General features: G+C 36.6%; 1 protein-coding gene across 1 annotated transcript in view; it reads left to right on the top strand.

Moving 5' to 3' along the window:
- PLXDC2 (plexin domain containing 2) overlaps nucleotides 1-22868 on the top strand; it is a 447796-nt gene that overhangs the window by 386858 nt on the left and 38070 nt on the right. The window contains exon 13 of the mRNA XM_077772453.1: nucleotides 21640-21800. Within this exon, the coding sequence (XP_077628579.1) occupies nucleotides 21640-21800 (161 nt within the window). The remainder of the gene's footprint in view (nucleotides 1-21639; nucleotides 21801-22868) is intronic.

The raw sequence follows: 22868 nt of genomic DNA, 5'->3' as shown, positions 1-22868 counted from the left end.
TGCTCTTCTTTGTGCTATTCCTTGGTTTAATTGTGTATTGAGTATCTACACAGAGCAGATATTGGGTTCAAATGTTTTCTTTTTTTTTCCTCTAAGTTGACTACTCAACATTCTTTATAAATAAAATTAAGAATTAGACCAATATGGATATATACTTTATAGGCCTTTTTATCTTTTATATGAAGCCAGGGACAAAAATTAAAAACGCAAAAAAGAACTTTTAGGTAGTTGCATATTTCAAGTTTCTCTAAGACAATTTAGAGGAACCTATAATTATACTTGAAAACTTGAGGAAGGAAAGTTTTACCAAAGTAAGACTGTGAAAGATATTGGCTAAATTTTTTAAGAAGAGTTCTTTTTCTATTAAACTATATTAGCTCATATGTGCTTCCCTATCATAGTTTGCTGGATCTTGATAAAAGAGATTTTTTTTTTTTATCAGTAACTGTTTATTCAACTCAGGAAGTGGGGCGGGGGGTGGGGGAGTTTTTGTTAACAGCCTCTTTTATGTAAATGTGGTGCCACTGTGACATTGATCTAGACACAGTTTTACTTTTGCAGCTCCAAATGATTTTGTAAGTCAAAATCCAATGTATACATTCTTAGGGATTTGTTTTAAGTAATTGTAGAGATTAGTTTCTAAATTAGTCTAAATAAAGTAACAAAAATACATCTATGTTTCCATAGGTCACTGTATGATAAGGTATATACTGTGTCCATCTCTAATTTCAAATCAATCCATTTGAAAGATAAGCTGCTTCGCTTCTTCATATATATTATTATTGCATCAATTCCCCATTGTCTTGTGTCTGTATCATAGTGTTTTATTTCATTCATTTCTTATTTATTATTGTAGTAATGCTATAAGTGCTATGATAGCTTTATAGATGACCATTTGCCTGTATATGCTAGCTAGAAATAAATTAAAATCTCAGCCCTTGAAGGGACTTTAGCAATCCCCCAGGTGAGAATTTCTCAGAGCAGGATGGTGTTTAGTTTTGTGTGAACATAATTCCTAAATTCGGTGTTACATTATTTTGAGGGAGGGTCATGGCAGATACATGAGATGGAGGAGGGGTCCCCAAGAGGCTTCTATTGTATTTGTTACACTTAATTCTTAATATGGGTAGTAGTTTCCTCTGTGTTTGTGATATTATTCTATGTTGTCTCTCTTTTCTTTTTAATATTCTACATATTTAGAATAAATATTCTGTAGTGCTGACAGAAAAAAAAGATTCCTGTGATCAAATAGGTATGAGATGCTCTGGGTGAAAGAAAATGAAAGAAGTTTCTTTGCTAGAGAGCAGTTCAAAGCCTTTACTGTTCATTCATTTATTCTCATTAATTCCTGCTGGATGCCTACTAATTGGAGGGCACTGTCACAGGCTTGGGGCTATGATAAGTGAAAGTTCTAGCTAAATTCCCTGCTCTCAGAGAGCATGTACTCTAAATAAATTTCAGGGTGGCAATAAAGATTTAATATCTGGCATTTCTCCATTATTTGGCTATAAACCCTTTTTATAAGTTGCAGCTCATGGACTTAATGTTTTGTGAAATACACTTCAGGAAATAGTTCCTTAGAATATTACCAATCATCCCAAGGAAAATCCTTAGTTTTATTGAATGCATCAAGGAATCATAAAACTTTGAAGATTTTCTTAAAGCAGTGCATTAGAACTGCCTTATGATATTGAGAAACCAAGTGAAGTAAATTCCTCATGGAAGTGGAAGAATTTTTTCTTTTTTTGTCATACTAGAAAAGTTGACTTTTGGATTTTCAGATGATATTTAGATCATTAATATGCAACCACGTGTCCATCAGAATTCTAAAATGTCACACTAAGGTTGTAACTGTGTCTATATATTGGAACTCTTTTCCATGTCTAGGATTGTTTATAAGGCACTTTTTCTGAAAGTACAGTTAGAGCAGAGCAACCTGACCAGTATGAAGATAAATGTTCCTTCAAAGCAGTGCTTAAGGGAAATTACAGATTACTTTTTATAGCACCTTCATCAAGATAGCATGTTTCTCATTGTTTTTGTCTTACAGAATTTGAAGATGCAGGAAGGATTGCCACTTTAAATCTAACTTGATTAGTTGATTAAACATATCGAAAACAGAATTCAGAATTGTCCTGCCCCTCCCCAGCCAGGTTAACATTTTTGCAAAATGGAGGTAATCATGAAAAAAGATGCCTAATTTAAGTGTTTCCTCACATTTATTCAAAAATTTTTTAGATGCAAGCTAACAAAGTTTTATAAATCGCCATATATTCTTGCAAAGAAATTTAGCACATTTTATTTCTTGATTTAATGTAATTGACTGTTTTTTAAAAGCATTTTAATTTAGAGGTCTGTACTTTTTGATAAAAGAAGGTGACTTTTTCAAAATAGTTAATATGTAGCTAGAAGCCAATGATGCTAGCTTTAGATATTGAATTACTTTGGCTGAGTCTTTCTGGGACATTTCTGTGGGTTAAAGTAGTTGATTTTTCTAGTGAAATCCACAGCTGACATGATTATACATTCACTTTCCAGGAGATTTTCCTTCATCTTTGATATGAAAGTATAAAATACTTCTAAGCAGCTGGACACCAAAGGCACACAGCAGTGTTTCTCATTCACAGGACCCAAACTGAGTTACATTCTGCTAAATCACTCTTGATGAATCTTCAATTGTGAATTGAGTTTCCTGCCACATTTCTAGAGTAGGACTAGGTAGAGCTTCTGGATGTTTCAGGATAGCTTGGGGTTTGGGAAAGTTTTATTAGCCTTACGGGTTGAGTGGAAATTCTAAGACCTGTGAATAATTTGGAGCCAAGAAGGTGAAAAAATCTAAGCAAAGAAATGGTATCTAATGAGTATAGGCCTCCTTAGTAAGGTGTGTAATATTGATTGACTATTGTAAATGATCGAACACAAAAAGTATAAAGATGACATTTTATCTCCAACTATACAACCATCTCCAAATAGTTGCAGGCAGAAGAGAAGAAAAAGAAGAGGAAAAAGAAATATTTGTTGAGTATTTACTATGTTCCTGGCCCCATTCTAAATGCTGTCATTTATTACCTCATGTCATTCACACAACATCCCTGTGAGTTGGTCCTATTATTACCTTCATTTTATAGCTGAGGACACAAAGGCACAGAAAGGTTAGGTGACCTGGCCAGTACGTGGCAGACCTGGGGTATGAATCTCTCTGGCCTTGATACAGACTCCAAGTCCAGATAACCTCTCGGTATGGGCTGACCTCTTACAGTCAACCTTTGAACAGGAAGTGCCACTGTAAAGTATTTTGCTTACTCCTACAATATTATTTTCCCTTTTCTATAACAACTGATGATACTTGTAAGTATTTGGAAATAGAATTTATTTTCTTTTCCCATGTAATTATGCAGTAGTTTCCACCATACCCTTTCTATGAAAATCATAACACATCGATTCTCCTGTGTCATTGAGGAGTGTCTGAATAATTGGTGTGTATTCTCTACACTACAGGGCTACTCTGTGTTTATGTTCAAAATCTAATTTAAAGTCCTTTCAGCCTTCTTGGCTTCTCCAGAAATTCAGGTTTAATTCACCATTAAGGGTTTTCTAGGATGTATTTTGTAAATATATGTATTTCTGTGGATAATGGACATAAGCATTTAAAATCACATCTTCTTTGTATTTTCAAACCCTGGCCAAAGCTTATTAGAGGAGTTACATTTCAAAGGAATGACCTAGCTATATATTTGAGTAGGTACAACTATTAAATGCCTTCTTTGGCATTTGATTAGGTTGCTTCCACATGAGACTCACCACCTAAATAGAAATGTAAATGTTTTCAAGATGCGAACTGGATTAAATTACATCCAGAGATGAAAAGAGGTTTGCAAGTTGAATCAATGGCAGGGTCTTTTCATTAAGAAGTAAAGCCTTCAGCCAGTTTCAACTCAGTCTGGCAAATTGAATAGTAGCCATTCTGCTACACTGCAGATGTTAAAATTATTTTAAGCTCTAAAATCCTGTGATTTGATTTTATTATTTAAAATGTGTTCACTGAGGGGCACCTAGGTGGCTTGGCCAGTTAAGCTTCGCACTCCTGGTTTCCGCTCGGGCCATGATCTCGCAGCTTCGCAGGTTCAAGCAGGTCCAAGCCCTTGCAAGGCAAGGAGGAGCCTGCTTGGGACTCTCTCTCTCCCTCTCTCTGCCCTTCCCCCACTTGCACTGTCTCCTTCAAAATACATATATAAGTTTCAGAAAATAAATAAAAATAAAATTCATTGACTGAGATTTCTCAAAGTACCAAAACTGCATTTGTTCTTGGTTCCTCCAAATGTTCCCCTTTTTGATAGGGTGTCTTTTTAAAAACATATTTGAATCTAAGTGCTTAGTTGCTAATAATATTTAAAGTAACAGCACTCCAGAGAACACTGATGTATTATGCAGATGGTACTCTGCTTGTCATTTCTTCTTGCCGCTAGGAGTTTTACTAAACCTGGACCCTGAAAGGCTGCATCCTTGAGTCAGAAAGGTGGTGTCACCACCACAGATGCTGAAATAGCTACATTAAGAAGTTTGCAGAACATGATCAAGTTAATTCTGAGGTCCAAATCTGCCAAGTGGTTGATTTCACAAAGCTAAGATAGATACACTTTGAATGAACTACTAGGGAATGGCTAGTCTAAATTCTAATTTGGTTGCATTAGTTTCTCATTTCTGAACATACCCCAGGACTTTTCAGCCAAAGGTAAAGTGTCAGAACATTATTCTGACTTTTTCACTAGACTACTTCTAAGGTTATATTTTTATTACCTAGTCTGTAGTGACAGATCAAGTGTCTAGTGTTTCATTTATCATTCAGTCGAATTGTTTTTTGACTTTAATACATAAATCATCAAAGTAACATATCTCTCATTCTCCCCCCACCTTCCCTTGCTATTTTTTTCACCTACTTCTTTCACAAAGATCACAGTCTTGTAAGCAAAGGGAAACTGTTATTTCCTCTTGACAGGCTATTGAATATCTATTACTTTCTGTTTCTAAAACTGTAAAGTATCTTGACATTTGGTTCTATCTTTTGCTTTGTTTGGCTACTTTTCATGGTAGCACTAACTCTAAGTATATGTGTGCAATAATAGGGAACGTTTCTTATACTTCAGAATGTTATTTTGCCTATCCCTAGGATTAAGAATTTCTCTCCTAAAATTTTATCCAGAGTAGTGGGTCTTAATTTTTTCTGTACCTTGGAGTCATCTGGTTATTCTCATCTAATTTTATTATTCCAGTTTATAAAAACTCCGGTGGTCAGACTGTACTTAACACCAATTAAATCTGAGCATCTGGAGCTAGGATTCAGGCATCAGTATTTTTTTAAACCCCTAGGTGATTCCATGTAAAGTTGAGTTATGAACGAGTGGGCTGAGGCAACACTGCATAAATATATTACGGAGCGACAGAATCGCTCGGCAAAGAGGGAGTCTTGTGAAATGTGTTTTTCGCTATAGTAGTTTTAGGGTGAAAACCAAACCTTGGCAATTGTGTTTCCGACAGGTTCTCAGATAAGGCAGACCCCCACTAGTTCACAGAGCACACTTTGAGTATCAGGAGTTGAGTGAATTCTTGATTTCTTTATCCTAGAGACCCCAGATAAGAATGGTATATCTTACTCTGAATCCACCCATTGGGCCTCCCTTAAAGCAATATTTTAACCGGTGGCAACCACAAATAACCTCTGTCTCCATGGAGAGAATGCATCTTGCTCAGCAGAGATAGCAGACCTGAAAATGTTATGTCCATTTTGTCATTGATAGAAAATTAGTCCATTTTAGTTGTTGCAAAATTATTTTAGTAAAGACAGTTGCCCTTTGTGTGTTTTGTTGTTGAACTGCATGAAATTGCTGATCTTTTTTTTTTTTTTTTTACCATTTTGACCTACAGAAATTGCAATGTCATTTTTCAATGTAATTGTTTGAAAAATCATTATCCAGTATAGGAAAAGAAAAATGAAATCACTTTGGAATATACTTTTTCCCCTTTGTGTTGATTTGTAGATAGGATTGGTAGAATTTGTACTAATGATAAGACATAGAACAAAATGGTTCTATTTTTGACTTAAGAGTCACCATGTTTATTTTGGCCAGGGTAAAGATGTACACAGGTAGTGATGGATGGTGAGGCTGAGAGATAAGTAGGAACTCTAGCAGTCATTGCCTTTTATACCAGGCAAGGGAGTTTAAACTTGAAGACGCTGGAAGCCATTAACTTTATTTATTTATTTATTTATTTATTTATTTATTAGAATTGTTTTCTTAAATTCTTTATTGTCAAGTAGGTTTACATATAACACCCAGTATNCCTCATTTTAGCCACTCTGACCGGTGTGAGGTGGTATCTCAGTGTGGTTTTGATGTGTATTTCCCTGATGATGAGGGCCAACAGACACATTAACATCATTTAGCCAGGGGAGTACCATGAGGAGTTTTACATGTTTAGTAGCTCATTCTTGAGGGGTAATGAGGAACAATGGGAAAGGAGTGAGCCTGAGGCCAGGAAAACTACTTAGGAGATTGTACAAGTAATCAATGAAAGAAATGCTGAGAAGCCAAAGTAGTGCCTGACAGTAGGGATAAAGAAGAGAAAATAGACATGAGAAATACTTTTAATGAAGTAAAGCTACATAACTGATACCTGATTGGATGTGTGATTTATGTGATAGAAAGTGACCGAGATGACTCCTAGGACATGAGCTTAGTTATCTGCATGGGTGATGGGACTGCTTAATGGGGGATACCAAAAGAGAACAGGTTTTGGGGGAGGCAATGAATTTAATTTGAGCTTATTGATTTTGACATATCTGTGGAATGTCCAAATGGAGACATATGGTGGCCATTCTTCTCTGCAAATCTGAAATTCACTTGAGAAGTACAAGCAAAAGTTATAAATTTAGGCATCATCATCATAGAAATGACAGCTGAAGTTATGAGAGTGAATGAGATCACAGAAGAATGCTATAAAAATGAAAAGGACTGAAAGGAGAACACAAGGTTTTGTGAAGAAAATTGCAAAGAGAGATAAAGAGATAGCAAGAAAACCAGTAGAGTTTGCTATCATGAAAACTAAAGAGAAGAAACTTTCAGGGAAAAAGTAGTGAATTATATTGATGTTATAGACAGGCAAAGGGGCAAAAAAAAGAAAAAGAAAAAGAAAAAAGATCAGAAAAGTGACCATTAGTTTAAGTAATATGTTAACATATATTGAGTAGCTCTGCAGTCCCCAGATAGATTTTGAGAAGTCCGTGGGCAGTAAAGAAATTGAAGTCAACAAGGACAGGCTAGTTTCATTAAACTATCAAAGGAAAGTAGAGATTTCTTTTCTTAATTACGTTGTTTTATTTTAGGAGCCCATTTACATGTTATAGGTGTTGAGTAGAAAGAAAACATAAAGAAAGGAATTAAAAGATACTATGTCCACACGTAGGGATGGATTAGTCAGTGTGGATAAGAGGAGATAGAAGCTAAGGGAATTTCATCTCTGCTTCCTGCTTTCTCAGTGTAGTAGGAGACAAAGTAATATGGAGAGAGTAAGTGGGAGAGGTCAGAGTATAGTGTCTAGGAGTAGAGGGAACCCATAAAACATTCCCAAGGGGAATGGAAAAAGAGGCCTCCTATTAGTGTGTAAAGGGCATAACAAAGTGTATTTGGAACCCACTGACCTTGGTGATCATTCTCAAGATTTTGTGACTTAAATACTGATTTTCTTACATGTGTTTCAATTTCCAATGCTTATTTCTCCTATAATATGCTGATATAGGTTAAGAAGGAAGGAAGGGGGCAAGGAAGGTAGGAAGGAGGGAGGGAGCAAAGGAAGGGAAGGAAAGAAAGAAGGAAATAGGGGGAAAGGAAGGAAGGAAGGAAGGAAGAGAAAACATATGCTATTTTTAAAAGGATGTAACTATTAAGAGCCCCAGGGTGGCTCAGTGGGTTAAGTGTTCAACTCTGAATTTTGGCTCAGGTTATGATCTCTTTCCTTTTGGGCTCTGCACTGACTGCACAGAGCCTGCTTGGGCTTATCTTTTTCCCTCTCTCTCTCTGCCCCTCCCCCAGTCTCACGTGTGTGTGTGTGTGTGTGTGTGTGTGTGTGTGTGTGTGCGCGCGCGCGCGTGTGCACGTGTGTACTCTCTCTCCCCCCTCAAAATAAACATTAAAATTAACTAATTAAATAAATAAAAAGACATAATGATTAAAGAAAGGAGTTTAACCTATTAGATAGTAAATTTAGCTTAATCTTTTTCAATAGATAGGTTTTCAATGACTTGCTGTTCCATTAAGACCAATTTTTACCTTAGCTTTATACTGCATGCTTGATACCATGCAAGATTTTGAATATATTTGGGTAGTAAGGACAGGAGTCCTTATTTAACATTGATCCATAACAGTGCAGTAAGTTACTATGACCAGATGTTACGATTGCAATTACAGTAATGAATTAACAACTTGTTTGATAAAACTTCAACCCTATGTGACTTTAACACATGGGGACATTATGTTCAACAACCAAAAAAAACTTACAAAATACATAGTGCTAAATTTAAATGGAATTTTAAGATATATTTGTTTAGGCTAAAGAAGGCAAGAGAGGAGGAAAAATAGATCACGAAATGGATGAACACAAAAAAGAGAAATAGAAAAATAGCAGATCAAATCCAGCCATACCAATAACTATACCAACTATAAAAAGAATAAAACTCCAATTAAAAGGATAGATTATCAGGCTGACTTTAAAAAAGCAAGAGCCTCAATGAGATACCATCTCACAATCGATGGGAATGTTTAAAACTAAAAAGACAGAACACTGATACTGATGAGGTTATGGTACATCAGAAATCTTTTACATTGTTCATCAGAGTGTGATATAGTACAATCATTTTGGAAAACTGACAATTTTATTTATTTTTTTAAAATTTTTAATGGTTATTTATTTTTTGAGAGAGAGAGACTGAGGGTGAGCAGGGTAGGGGCAGAGAGAGGGAGACACAGAATCAGAAGCAGGCTCCAGGCTCTGAGGTGTCAGCACAGAGCCTGACACAGGACTCAAACTTTTGACATCATACTTGGGTGGCTTAACTGACTGAGCCACCCAAGTTCCCCAAAACTGACAGTTTTATGAAACTAAACATATTATCTTCCTTTTGATCCAGAAATCCACTTCTATGTATTTATCCAAGAGAAAACATATCCACAAAAATATTTGCAAGAATATTCATAACAACTGTTTTAGTAATTGCCAATGACTGAAAAATAATCCAGATGTTTGGCAACAGAAAAGTAAACAAATTGAGTATATTCATACAATGGACTAATATTCAGCAGAAATAAAGAACAAACTAGTGATACATGCAATGACACAGATACATCTTAAAAAAACATCACGTTAGGCAAAAAGAGCCAAGCTCTGCGGGGTACATATAATATGATTTGGTTTATATGAAATTCAATACAGGCAAAACTAATCTACAATAATAGAAATCAGCATGGTGGTTGCCCATCATGGGGTGGGAAGGGGTGTGGTCAGAACTGACTGGAAAGGGGAAAATGAAACATTCTGGGGGCATGGAAATTCTTAACATTTGTTGAATTGTACCCTTAAGATCTGTGCATTTCAAGGCCACAAATTTTGCCTCCTTTAAAAGAAAAGAGGGGCGCCTGGGTGGCTCAGTCAGTTAAGCACCCGACTTTGGCTCAAGTCATGATCTCACAGTCTGTGGGTTTGAGCCCCGCATCAGGCTCTGTGCTGACAACTCAGAGCCTGGAGCCTGCTTTGGATCCTGTATCTCCCTCTCTCTCTGCCCCTTCCCTGCTCATGCTCTGTCTCTCTCTGTCCCTCAAAATAAATAAACATTAAAAAAAAATTTTTTAATTACAAAAAAAAGAAAAGAGAAATTTTCTTTTCTTGGAAAATTCTCATGAATAAATTCTTCCCAGCTTCTTGAAACTCTCAACTAAAGAAAGGAAAATGGCTTCCCCTTAGCAAACCAGCCTCTCTAATTAGTAGACAGAAAAATTAACACTTCTGATTATTTGGTTCATGTTTTCCTTTTAATTATTCTTAGAAGCTTCCCAGGTAGTTGCTAATAATAATAAAACTGTCTAGCAATGATTGGGCTGTTTCTGTATACCCGGCACTTTTCTGAGGGCTTTGCACGTTGTCTCATTGAATCTTTACTGCACCCTATGAAGAAAGTACTATTGTAATCCCGTTTTACACAGGAAGCGTGGGACTCAATCTGTTTAGGGTCACGTGCTTTGTAAGGAATACAGCTGGGCTTTTCCACCAAGCTGTGTACCCATTTGTCTGCCTTTCTCCCCCTATCAAAGCTATCCAGCATCTCAGCAAACAGAAACAGCACCAGCTGCCCGATCACAGTCAGAATGAGTGTTATGGCTCTTCTGTCCCTAACATTTTGAGACCAAGGTCCTTGCAACTGTAAAACTCATGGGAGTGCCACATACCAACGTGTGGGCCATTTTACAAAGCTGATCTGCTGTAAAAGGTTAGGGTGACCCTAGAGCTCACCCCTAGGACTGGCTGTGTTCTAGCCCACATTCAGCAGATGGAACTTTGTATTTCAAGAACCTTGATATCCCCGGACCTCAGGGGCAGGCATTTATGATAAACACAATTTCATCGTGTCTTCCTTCCCAAGCAGGCTACCTGATTCTGTGCCTCTTAGGGCATTATCTGTGCTAAGTCTTGTCCGTATCGATGCTAAGCCATGAAATATACTCTGCAAAACTGGCTCTCGGCGGTTTTAATTTTTTCTTTCTACCTGATATATGGGCACTTTTTATTAGATCTGGTAACACAAATTAAAATGAAATTCCAGGCTCAACCCAGTCTTTTTTCCAATTTCTGATTCTGGCTCTTAAAGATACATAGCACATACATGTAGTCCCGCCCATTTACCATCCTGGAGGACTCTATATATGAAACCACTGCAAATAACAATAGGCTTTTATGGCTGTTAAGAACCTGAAGGACTAAGACTTTAATTCTGGGGCATATGCCCTGGCCGATACATCTTTAGCCACTAAATTAAGGTACGGTTTCTGAGGAAGCCCAAAGGTTTTCATTAATGTTGAGCATAAACTCAGATGTCGAAGAACTTGGGATTTATTTGATAATATTGATTTGATTTGATTTAAAAGTCAATCATTTGATTGACTGATTTGATTTAAAACCACATTTTTTAAAAAGTTGCCTATGAGGCGTCTGGTTGGCTCAGTTGGTTGAGCTTCTGACTCATCTACTTCGGCTCGGGTCATGATCTTGTGGTTCGAGAGTTGGAGACCCGCACTGGGCTCTGCGTTGACAGTGATGAACCTGTTTGGGATTCTCTCTCTCTGTCCCTCCTATATGTATGCGTTCTCTCTCTCTCTCAAAATAATTAAACAAACTTTTTAAAAAAGATAAGTTGCTTTTTGGATAACCACTGAAAGGTTGATTTTATTTAAATAGTATACCGTACCTCAGCAGCTAGGCTTTTTGTTTTTCAAATAATGGCTCCAGGTTCTATCTTACATGGCCCATGTCCCAGCTACTGCCGTGGTCTGGGGATGGTGAGTTAAAGGACCTTGGTGGCCTGTTTTGCTAATGGTAGGTATACAGTGCAGGTGCCCGTGAGATAGCACTGGAAAAACTATTTATGAGATGCCCTTGGTTTCATGCACTTGAGCTTCAGTGAGAGAACGGATCCAGTTTCCATAAATAATTTCAAGAAGGCCTGGCATTGGCCTGACAGTGCAGCCATGATTAAGAGGAGTGGAGATACTAAGGGTCTATATTAGCTAAGTGGTTTGGGCACACATTTGTGCTCCCACGCTGATAGGAGCAAGGTTGAAGAGACTTCTTCCTCCATGCTGAGAAAACCTGATGGATTCGGTGGGGAAGTAAACATTCATTATGATACTCATAGGTTTGTATACAAATGACCTTTCTTAACATAAGTGACTTCATTCTGGAATGGATGGGATTAAATGGCATGAGGAGTCACTCTATTCTGGACCCCCTCATCTTAAAAGTACTTTTATCAACCATATTTTTAGTATTTCATATTCACTGTGAATATATTCATTAGGAAAACTCTACATTTTTTCTGTAATTTAAATCCCCGATTTCTTAACCATTGCAAGGGCTTGGCATGGAATTAAAAGAGAAATTATTTCTGTGAAACTCTTTAGTTTAACATTTGGATGGGCAATTTAGGCGCTAAGACCCCTTTTATTTGGACTATTTTGTGGAAGTAGAGACGTGTTTTATTTTTCAAAAATAATTTTTAAATCTATTTTTAGATGGAGACAACAACTTTATACAAAGACAGCTTTGTATAGAAAGCTGATGTTAAGAAAAGTTTATAAGTTAGGTTTTATAAAGATCTTGGTTGCTGAAAATATTAGATCCTGTTTTTTTTTAATTTCTTAAATGTTTTATTTATTTCTGAGAGAGAGAGAGAGACAGCGTGTGTGTGGGAGGGTCAGAGAGAAAGAGAGGCACAGAATCTGAAACAGGCTCCAGGCTGTCAGCACAGAGCCCAACGCTGGGCTCAAACCCACGAACCTCGAGATCATGACCTGAGCCGAAGTCAGACGCTTAACCGACTGAGCCACCCAGGCGCCCCAGATGCTGTTTTAAAAAGCAGTGCATGCACATAAGAAGTGAAAAGTGAAAATGGATCATTCCAAAGACTTAGTTTGGGTCTGCTGGCAATTGTAATCACTGTAAATCCCCTCTTTTTAGACGCTCTCACATATATACACACTAAAGGGCCAATCACATAATGAAGCTCCAAGCACACTGGGTGGCAATTGCTGTCCAAAATACCTCATTTTGATGGAATCAAGCATTTTTTTAATATGATTTCATGGAAATTGTATTTAGCCTCATTTTCCTAAGATAAAAGGTAGCGGATTATTGTTAATAAAAAAAAAAAAAAAAGGATTGTCATCCCTTAAGCTCTTTTAGCCCTGAAAATTTTATATGTTTCCCTGAATGAAATTTCACAGCTGCCCTGTAGTAGCACCGGCTGCAAAAGAGAAGCTGGGCCAGCTGTCCTTGCCAGATACCGTCCTCACCATACATAATGCACTTAGCTGTGTTTTGTGTGCCCATCTTAATATCTTTTCACAGTTCTTACCCAAATCCTTCCTATGGAGATGGCATAATGTGAATTATGATTGTATTGTCACAGTGACACATATTGTGGATTATGTATAATAATTGTGTAATAGTTCCAAGGGATTCTTAATACCTGATTAGTATCGACAGATTAACAAGCATTAGGAAAGTAGTAACAGCAGAAGAAATACTGAATGAAGTCAAGGTCATGATCATGGATGTAGAAATTTAAGAGTTAAGAGGAAAAATATATGTGCTACAAAATGAGATCAGTTACAAGGGAAATTTCCAAAGGAAAGTCAATTTAGCTAAACATTTTATCACTTGATTTTCTTCCATAACATGGTTTAGGTTATAAATGGGTTAGATAATATTCCGCAGGGAAAATTGTGTCTCTGTGTGTGTTTTTAATCCAAAAATGGAACACTAACATTGTAAGCACTCATAGTTTAACTTCATTCTGAAGCTTTAAAAAAGAACATTTTGACATCACATGTATAAGATTTATGAATTTTGCACAAATTTGTGCAAGACTTTATCCAACCCATGAGCCTCTTGGTTCCCCAAAGGATATTAATACATTGAGGAATTTATGGACTGTAGTGTTTCATTTTAAAGCCAAGAGAAGAGTTAGTTCTAAAGTGAATAAAATTTCAGACCAGGAGTATTTCTATTTTAGTTTTACTTTATTCTTAGACTTTAATTACTGGCAAGATTTGAGAGTAGGTACAAATCATGTTAGCAATGTATTAAAATCTTTTTAACATATTGAAGAATTATGCTTCTAAAATACCAAATATCAGTGTCACCTGCATGTAAATCCTGAAAAAAATATCAGTCATAAAACAAGGGGAGGTAAAGGTTTAAGAGCAGATGCTACACTTTGAAGAGAGAACCTATCCATTTTTCCCCTTTTTTCCTCTTCTTTCTTCCATCTTTGTTTTTCTTTCATCTTTCCTCTTATCAGCAGGTTAAAAACTTTCCTTGGAGTGCAGTAAATGAAACACATTTGCATGAGGCCTTGGATATTTTTAATATGTATTGAATGCTTTCTAAAAATCTGTTGTCTTTGCTGTCATGGTAGCTAAAACTTACCCCAAAATAGCAGATTGCTTAGCTAACTTGGACAATTCACACAGTCTTTTCTGTGTCTCAGTATTGATCTGCATTTTATAAAGTACTAAAAAGCTAGGAGCTCATAGGTCATTCAGTGGATCAGATGAGAGTATATTATCTTTGATACTATTGATTTCTGTCCTTCATTTCTGTTTTTAAAGTATGTCTTCAACAGAGTAGCAAAAAATGGCCTTGATTTGATAGGCTTTTCACATATATCTATATACTTCCTCTTTGTGGCTTTGAGGCTCTGTTTTATTGTATCTTACTATCCTTTAACACTAATTCCTCTTATTTGAATATAGAATTAAAGATAGAAAAGCTAAAGATTTGAATTGTCCTGTGCATAATACTGTACGTGTCATTCACTTTTGAACATGAATGAAAGAGCATAAGATATTTCTAAGAATAGGGGCACCTGGGTGGCTCAGTCAGTTAAGTGTCCTACTCTTGGTTTAGGCTCAGGTCATGATCTCAGAGTTGTGATAAGGAGCCACGCATTGGGCCCCATGTCCAGCATGCGTGAGATTCCCTCGCTCCCCTCTGTCTCTGTCTCTGTCTCTGTCTCTGTCTCTCTCTCTCTCTCAAAAAAAAGGTGAGGGAGAAGGGGAAGGTAAGATATTTCTAAGGATAGAATAAGAGTTTGTCTTCAGACTAGATTTCTCATGACCACTTGGAATATCCCCCCAACTCCTCATGGACTCTCATGAGCTTAAGTTTGTACCTGAAATAGATTCAGGGTTTTCTTTGACCCAATTCTATATACCAGTGTCTAAGAACAATAAGTCAAGGCACAGAAGTGAATGACTATTTCCAAAATTTACATCTTTGTTTACTGTCTTTTCTAAAGGATTGAAATCCATTTGAGCCATCTGCCCTCAAGGTGAATGAACTAAATTTCAATTATGGACATTGCTAGCACTTGCTTATACTTTTTAAATTTCAATTTTGTGTTTGAGGTGGTCATCATCTTTAACATAGAAGACCTCCTGAATTCTGTTTGCAGGTACTCATGAGTGCGCAAACCCTGTACCATTTAATGGAGCAGTGATATTACACAGGAAATCAAATAGTGAAAGAATTTAAAATCAAAGCACATCAGTGGAGTGATCACTTCATCTCCCAACTCAGCCTTTTAATATGCCATCATAATACTCATTAGTAGAGAAAGCATCTAGAGTAGAGAAGTAGGAAACTTGCATAAATAAAATGAAAATGAGAAAATCAGTTCTCAAAAAATATTTGTGCAATTTTGGCCACTCCATTCAGATCACCAGTCTGAAGCATTTGAAAATATAGCTCATTTGGGACACCAGGATGCCTCTGTAATATTTTGGAATTGAATTTGTTGTATTTCTCAGTAAATGATTTGCCCTAATTACGACACAGTGTATAGTCATATGCACAGTCGTAGATCCCTAAATATTTATTTTGCCTCCTGGCTAGCAATATTTTGAGAGTCTATGAAGATGGTTTATTTTGTTTAAATCATCATCCAAAAATGTTCTAAAATATTTATTGGGCTAGTAACAAACTTGACTCGGTACAGATTTCATTAGACATGAAATCGTGTCTTCATATCTATACCAGCATAGCAAAGGAATGTTTTAGCAAGAAGATAATATAACTAAAGCATTATTGAAAATATAAATAAGTAATAAATAAGAAAGTAAACATTTACGCCTAAATAAAGAAGTGAGAGAGGTTTCAAGGCATAAATCCGGTTATGATTTTATATTCTAAAGATTGACAATTTATGTCCTACAAGTTAAAGATAATTTTACTGACCGGAGCCCTTACTGAATAAAACATGTTTCTGGCTATCTTTTGCCTGCTGCTTCCTCCACAGGTTCTGGTTCACATGGGAAGTAGCAGCCTGAGGCTAAATCACAAGTGTCTCGTTCTTCCCTTCCCTATTCTGCACACATACAAAGAAAGTGAGGCCGAGTCTTGGCATGCTGCTTATAAAAGACTACTGATCCCAGAGATAGAGCCGGATGCTGTTTGGATGGATGGATTTGGATGTGCAGGGGATGGATAGGTGGAGGGAGGGGTGGAAGAAGAGATGGATGGAATTACGTGTGGGATTGAACGAAACATTCAAAGCTTCCCTTCATAACTCAAGTAGATATTTTTTGCCACACTTTCTCCAAAGCAGCATTTTAAATTAATCCTATTTTCCCATGACAGTAATGCATCATAGTCTTACAAATAAGAAAAACAGCCAAGTGTACTGAGTACAACAATACAAGTATACTTAAGAATAAAGCCAAACTCAAGGCACCTGGATGACTCAGTCAGTTAAGCATCTGACTTCAGCTCAGGTCACGATCTCATGGTTCATGGGTTCGAGCCTCACGTCGGGCTCTGTGCTGACAGTTCAGAGCCTGGAACCTGCTTTGAACTCTGTGTCTCCCTCTCCATCTGCCCCTCCCTGCCCCTCAAAAATAAACAAACATTAAAATTTTTTTAATTATGCCCAACTTTAAAAAGCAACAAATGTTAAGAGCAAAAACATAGTTTTCTCTCATGAGAATCTGTCAGATTCTCATGAATCTGACACCATAATTTTCCTCAACCTCCCTCATATTAAAAATAATATAATAGCCACATTAATTAAGTGCTTATTATATACCAGATACTCTCCTAAGCACTTAATATGTGTTAAATGTTTAATTCTCACACAGCACCACTATGGGATAATGACTGTTAATTGACTGCATCATAGAGATAACTAAAGACCCAGTGAAGTAAATTATTATAACTTCATTTGATTTTTATTGGAGAAGTAGTCATTCTAATACCAGTAACCCATTTTCAATAGCTTTTGTTTTTCTTTCTTTTTTCTTCCTCCTGTCTCTCACCTTCCCTTCCAGCAAACATGGATTTTATGTGTATATGATGACAGACACTGACCGAAGCCCTAGTCCCAGAGAAGTGACAAGTCAGACACAGCCCCTGACCTCTTGAACACACAATGTTAATCCTTTAACCATATTTAGGGTTAATTTTTCTTTATTTGAAATTACCAAGGGTTTTTTTTTTTTAGCATTATTTGCCAGAATTAACATGATATAAGAAGAAACAGCAGTACATACAGTCCAGGGTCAACTGAGGGGTTAGAGTTCAGAGGCTCAGGGTGTGGATTCTGAGGATAGACTACTTGTGTTTGAGTCCCCATTCCAGTTTTATTGATCTTTTCGAAGAACCAACTCTCATTAACTTTCTCTATTATTTTTATATTCTCTATTTTGCTTATCTCTGCTCTTGTCTTGATTATTTTCTTTCTTCTGCTAACTTTGAGTTTAGTTTGTTCTTTTCCTTTTAGTTCCTTAACTTGTAAAGTTAGATTTTTGATTCAAGATTTTTCTTGTTTTTAATGTAAGTGTTAACAGCTATGAATTCCCTCTTTAGCCCTGCTTTTGCTGCATACCCTGTTTTGGTATGTTGTGTTTTTATTTTCCTTTATATCTATTTTCTAATTTCCCTTGTGATTTCATGATGACATATTGGTTGTTCAAGAGTATATTGTTTAATTTCTACAAATTTGTGAATTTCTAGATTTACTTCTGTTACTGATTTCTAACTCTATCCCACTGTGGATGGAGAAGATACTTTGTATAATATCTATTTTTTAAATGTGTTGTGATTTAATGTGTGGCCTCCCATATATGATCTCTCCTCAATGGTGTTCCATGTACACTTGAGAAGAATGTGTATGTTGTTGTGGGGTAGAGTGTTCTATATATATCTGTTAGATCTAGTTGGTTTATTGTGTTAAGGCTTATTTTTCTTATCTTCTGTCTAGTTCTTTCCAATATTGAAAGCGGGATACTGAAACTTCCAACTATCATTACAGAACTGTCTCTTTTTCCCTTCAATTCTGTCAGTTTTTGCTTCATACTTTATGATGGTTTGTCATTACCTGCATACATGTGTATAATTACTATACCTTCTTTCTATATTGAAACCTTTTATTTATACATAATGTCCTTCTTTGTCTCAGCCTTTTGTATTGAAAGTCTATTGAGTCTGATATTAGTATAGTTACCTCTGTTGTCTTCTAGTTACCATTTGTATGGAATATCTTTTTCATACTTATACTTTCAATCTATTTCTGTCTTTGAGTCTGAAGTTAGTATCTTGTAGACAGCATATAGTTGGATCATATAGTTTTTATTCTTTCTGACAATCTGTGTCTTTTCATTGGAGACTTTAGTCCATTTAAATGTAAAACAATTACTGACAAGGAAGGGTCTATTTTCATCATTTTGCTATTTGTTTTCTATGTGCCTTATAGCTCTTTTTGTTTCTATTTCTGACATTACTGTCTTCTTTGTGCTTTGTTGATTTTCTGTAATGGAATATTTAAATTCCTTGCCTTTTGTTTATAACATACCTATTTTCTTTGTTGTTATCTTAGGGATTCTCTCTTTGACTTTGTCTTTCAAACATTTGGTTATAAAGCATCTCAGTGTGGATCTCTTTGAGTTCATCTTAGTGGAGTACCTTGAGCTTCTTAGATGTTTATATTCATGTCTTTCACAAAACCTGGAATGTTTTCAGCCATTATTTCTTAAATATTCTCTCTGCCCCTCTCTCCATCCCTCTTTCTGGGACTCCTGCAATGCTTGATGGCCCCTTGGCTCCTTTTTCTTTCTCTCCCTCAGACAATGATTTCCATTGTCCTGTTTTCCAAGTCTACTGGCTCTTTCTTCTGCCTGCTCAAATCTGCCTTTGAATCCCTCTAGTGAATTTTTTATTTTAGTCATTGAATTTTTCAGTTCCAGAATTTTTGTTGTTGTTGTTTTCTTTTTAGGTTTTCTGTCTCTGTATTGACATTTCCATGTTATTCACACATTGTTGTCTTGACTCTCCCCACATCTTCTTTTAGTTCTTTGAACATCTTTAGTACAATTGTTTTACATTCTTTGTCTATTATACTGCCATCAGATCTTTTCTCAGGGACAATTTCTGTTTATTTTTTCCCCTTGAGTGGAGGCATACTTTTGTGTTTCTTTGTATGCTTTGTGAATTTCTATTAAATACTGGGCATTTGAATCTAATAATGGGGTGGCTCTGGAAATCAGACTCTTACCCTTCCCCTACCCAGGGTGTACTGCTTTTTGATGTTATTTTTGTTTGTTGTTTATTGTTTGGGTTTTGTGTTGCTGCAGACTGTCTCTGTGCTGAGGGTCAGCCTGAGGTGTAATCTTAATGTCTTTTCAGGTCTTTTCTGAGCTATTCCCTGAGCATGTACACTCACTTTCTGATTTTACCTGTAAAGTTGTTTCTGAATTTCCTAGTCTTAACTATCCAGCTCCCAAAACTGAAAAAAGGGAAAAATGAAGAGGAGGGAGGGTGAAAAGGGCACTGGCTCTTTAAACCCCTTGAAAGTCACCTTAGCCGGAGGGGCAGAGGCTTGCAACTGTGGAGGAAGGTACAAAGAACCAAGGCTGCATCTTTGTGCCTCTGGGATGAGAAGCACCAATCGGTGGTCAGAGCACAGATCCCTGCTGTCTGGAGGACAGATACTTTTCCCCTGCCCTGGTGCCTGCAGGCTACTTCAGGAACTGATGTACATGCCTGCCATGTGACTGAGGGGTGCAGGATGGGTAGCCACTACTGTGCTAAGAGCTAAAAATTGACTGAAATTCACTGCAATTTATAGTCCAAGCCTTTCTTCTGAAAGTTGCAAGCTTTCAATAGAGTCCAGAGTTCCAAGATAATTGTCAGACACCTTCTTCCAGTACAATTGTTGTTTGTGTAGAGACAGATTCTGATACTTCATACTCTTCCATCTTCCCAGAATCCTCTCTGTAAGTGAATTTTCATATAATGAATTACTGTTTAAATTGCATAGTCTTTCCTTAATGAGTGTTATGTAAGCAAAAGCTTTATTAGATATTGAGCTTTATTAAATTTGAAGAAAAATTACTGAACACCAACTATGGGTCTGAAGCAGAAAATAAACAAACAATGGCAACAAACTATTTATTTGTTTATTTATTTATAGTTTTTTTCTTAATTTTTTAAGTTTATTTATTTTTGAGCAAGAGAGCAAGCGAGAGCACAAGCAAGGTAGGGCAGAGAGACAGACAGACAGACAGACAGAATCTGAAGCAGATTCCAGGCTCTGAGCTGTAAGAACAGAGCCCAACACAGGGCTTCAACCCATGTACCGTGAGATCATGACCTGAGCCAAAGTTCAGATTCAACTGAGCCAGACAGGCACTGCAGCAACAAACATTTAAGAGATAGGTACAAAAACTGGAAGGTTGTGTTTCTTTAGTTTGTCTGGAATTCTGTTATTTTATATTGACCACAAGTTCTGATAAGCTGTCATGTTTGCTTTTTATTAACACAAATCTAAAATAAGAGAAATAAATCAGTGCTTATTAAATGAGATTTAATAGAGAAAAATGATGTTTAAAACAAAGACACAAATTAGTAATGAAAAGACTAGGAATCACTGCTGTAGGACTTTTGTGAATATTAAGTAATTTTCTAGTGCTTCAAAAACATCAATCATAGTATGCACAAAAACACAGTATGCACATAATTTAAATACTCGAGTAGTCATCAAAGATTGCAGAATTTTAGAACAAGAGAAGACTTTAGAGATTCATTTCATTTGGTTGACTGACTTTGGGTTGGATAATTATTACTTTAGAAATTTAATTTTTTTTCTAGTTCTCTGAAGATGGGTATTACAGTGGAAAACATCTTAGTAGAAGTCAGATAAAATGACATTGGTTTGTGGCACAGTGGAATATTTCGATATGCTGTGATGGTGATAAAACTATTTGAGGGTCATTTAGCATCCGTCTGTTACGCTTTTAAAGAGCATTTCAGTTTAAAACTGATTTTGAAAATTAGCCTTTGATCTCATGTGCAGACTTTCTGAAAATGCCTGTCTGGCCCCCAAAAAGAAGGGTGAAACTCTTCAATTTAAAATTTCCAAAAGAAAATGACAGAGGCTTTGAAAAAGTAATCAATTTTTCCCCGGGTAACAGTGCCAGTGGTTTAATAAGAAAAATCAAAATTAAATTTATTATATAGTTAAATAGAGTTTTAGGTTTTCCACAGTGCTTTCAGAATAAAGGCTATTAATTTTGTTTATTGAACTATAAATTAAAACACAATTACATATGTATTTTTAATCATTAATACTATGGCTCTTCATTGCCCAAATAAAGAGCATCTACTTTCTACAACTGGTGTTCCAGAGAGGAAAAGTTGTACAGAAAGTAAAAGAAAAATTCTAATGGTACTTTATTAAAAATACAAACATTTCCCCTCCCCCCAGTGGAAATGAGAACCTCTGAGGCGCACATGCATGTTCTGACAGCTGTGCTGTTCTTTCAGCTTCTACGGATGACAGTGCAGCTGAGAAGAAAGGGGGAACCCTTCATGCTGGCCTCATTGTTGGAATTCTCATCCTGGTCCTCATTATAGTAGCCGCCATTCTTGTGACAGTCTATATGTATCACCATCCAACGTCAGCAGCCAGCATTTTCTTTATTGAGGTAAGTGTCAAAAATAACACATGGAATCCATGCAGGTTGATGAACTCTGTGTGTTTGCCAACACCACCTGTATTTAAGATTCAGCTCATGATTTCTGCATTTTGCCGTTGCAAGCTGGCGGCTTTCACACGTGCATGCGCGCGCACACATATTGATTGATTGCTTTCATACGACAAGTTTGCTTATCTCAGGAGCTTTTAAAGAAATAAGCTATCGTGCCTTCCACAGATTTGAAGAAAAATAGAAACCATAACTTTTTTGTCCTGTTATACCAAGTATGTTAACCAGCTGTTCTCTTGATCCTGGAAGGAAATTCAGCATGTGCTTACTTAGCTTAAATATATTGATGATTAAATGCTGAGTATTAGTACAATGCAATATGGTAAGCCTGCTCTCAAGATGGCCACAAACCGCTTAGGGAGAAAATAGCTTTCACTACAAAATAATAGATATAACAATAAGACAATGGTATCTGCCATCACCATTTTGTGTAATGCGCATATATGCAGATATTTGCATATAAATATGCACAGCATAGACAAACACGCTCATACAGACACAAAGAGAACACTGTGCTGAATCCGTGTTCTGTTTTCATGTACAGAATGTAGATTTAATGCCAGTTCCCAAGAACAATCAATCAGGTAGGAGGATCAAGCCAAGCCCTGATGACCAGAAGGCCTGAAATTGAGATCCCAGGAGGCTCCTGGGTAAAGTTCATGTCACATCATGTGCCACAGACAGTTGGAATTCCTGGGACCCCCATGTGTGCAGCTTTCATTCCAGCCTCTTAATGGGGCTACTGCTATTCCAACCCCAAATAAATACTAGAGCAATGAAGGAAATCTTCCCACTTAGAGGTGCAAACCTATACATTTGAAATCGTTTCCAAATCATTGGGTGATGTACCAAAAGGTTGCTTAGAATTTTGTTCACTTGTTGGGTGAGAAATTGTAATAAATTTTAGACTATAGAATTACCTTTCTCCCCTTTAATAGGGAGAGATGGGTGCTACTGAATTAAATAATTGCTCAAAAGGCCTACATGTTTCTCAGCTGTCTGTAGAAT

This window comes from Crocuta crocuta, unplaced genomic scaffold (assembly GCF_008692635.1).
Source record: "Crocuta crocuta isolate KB4526 unplaced genomic scaffold, BGI_CrCroc_1.0 scaffold96, whole genome shotgun sequence".
Lineage (NCBI taxonomy): Eukaryota > Metazoa > Chordata > Mammalia > Carnivora > Hyaenidae > Crocuta > Crocuta crocuta.
The sequence above is the reverse complement of the archived record's forward strand: the minus strand, read 5'-3'. Positions and strand labels throughout refer to the sequence as shown.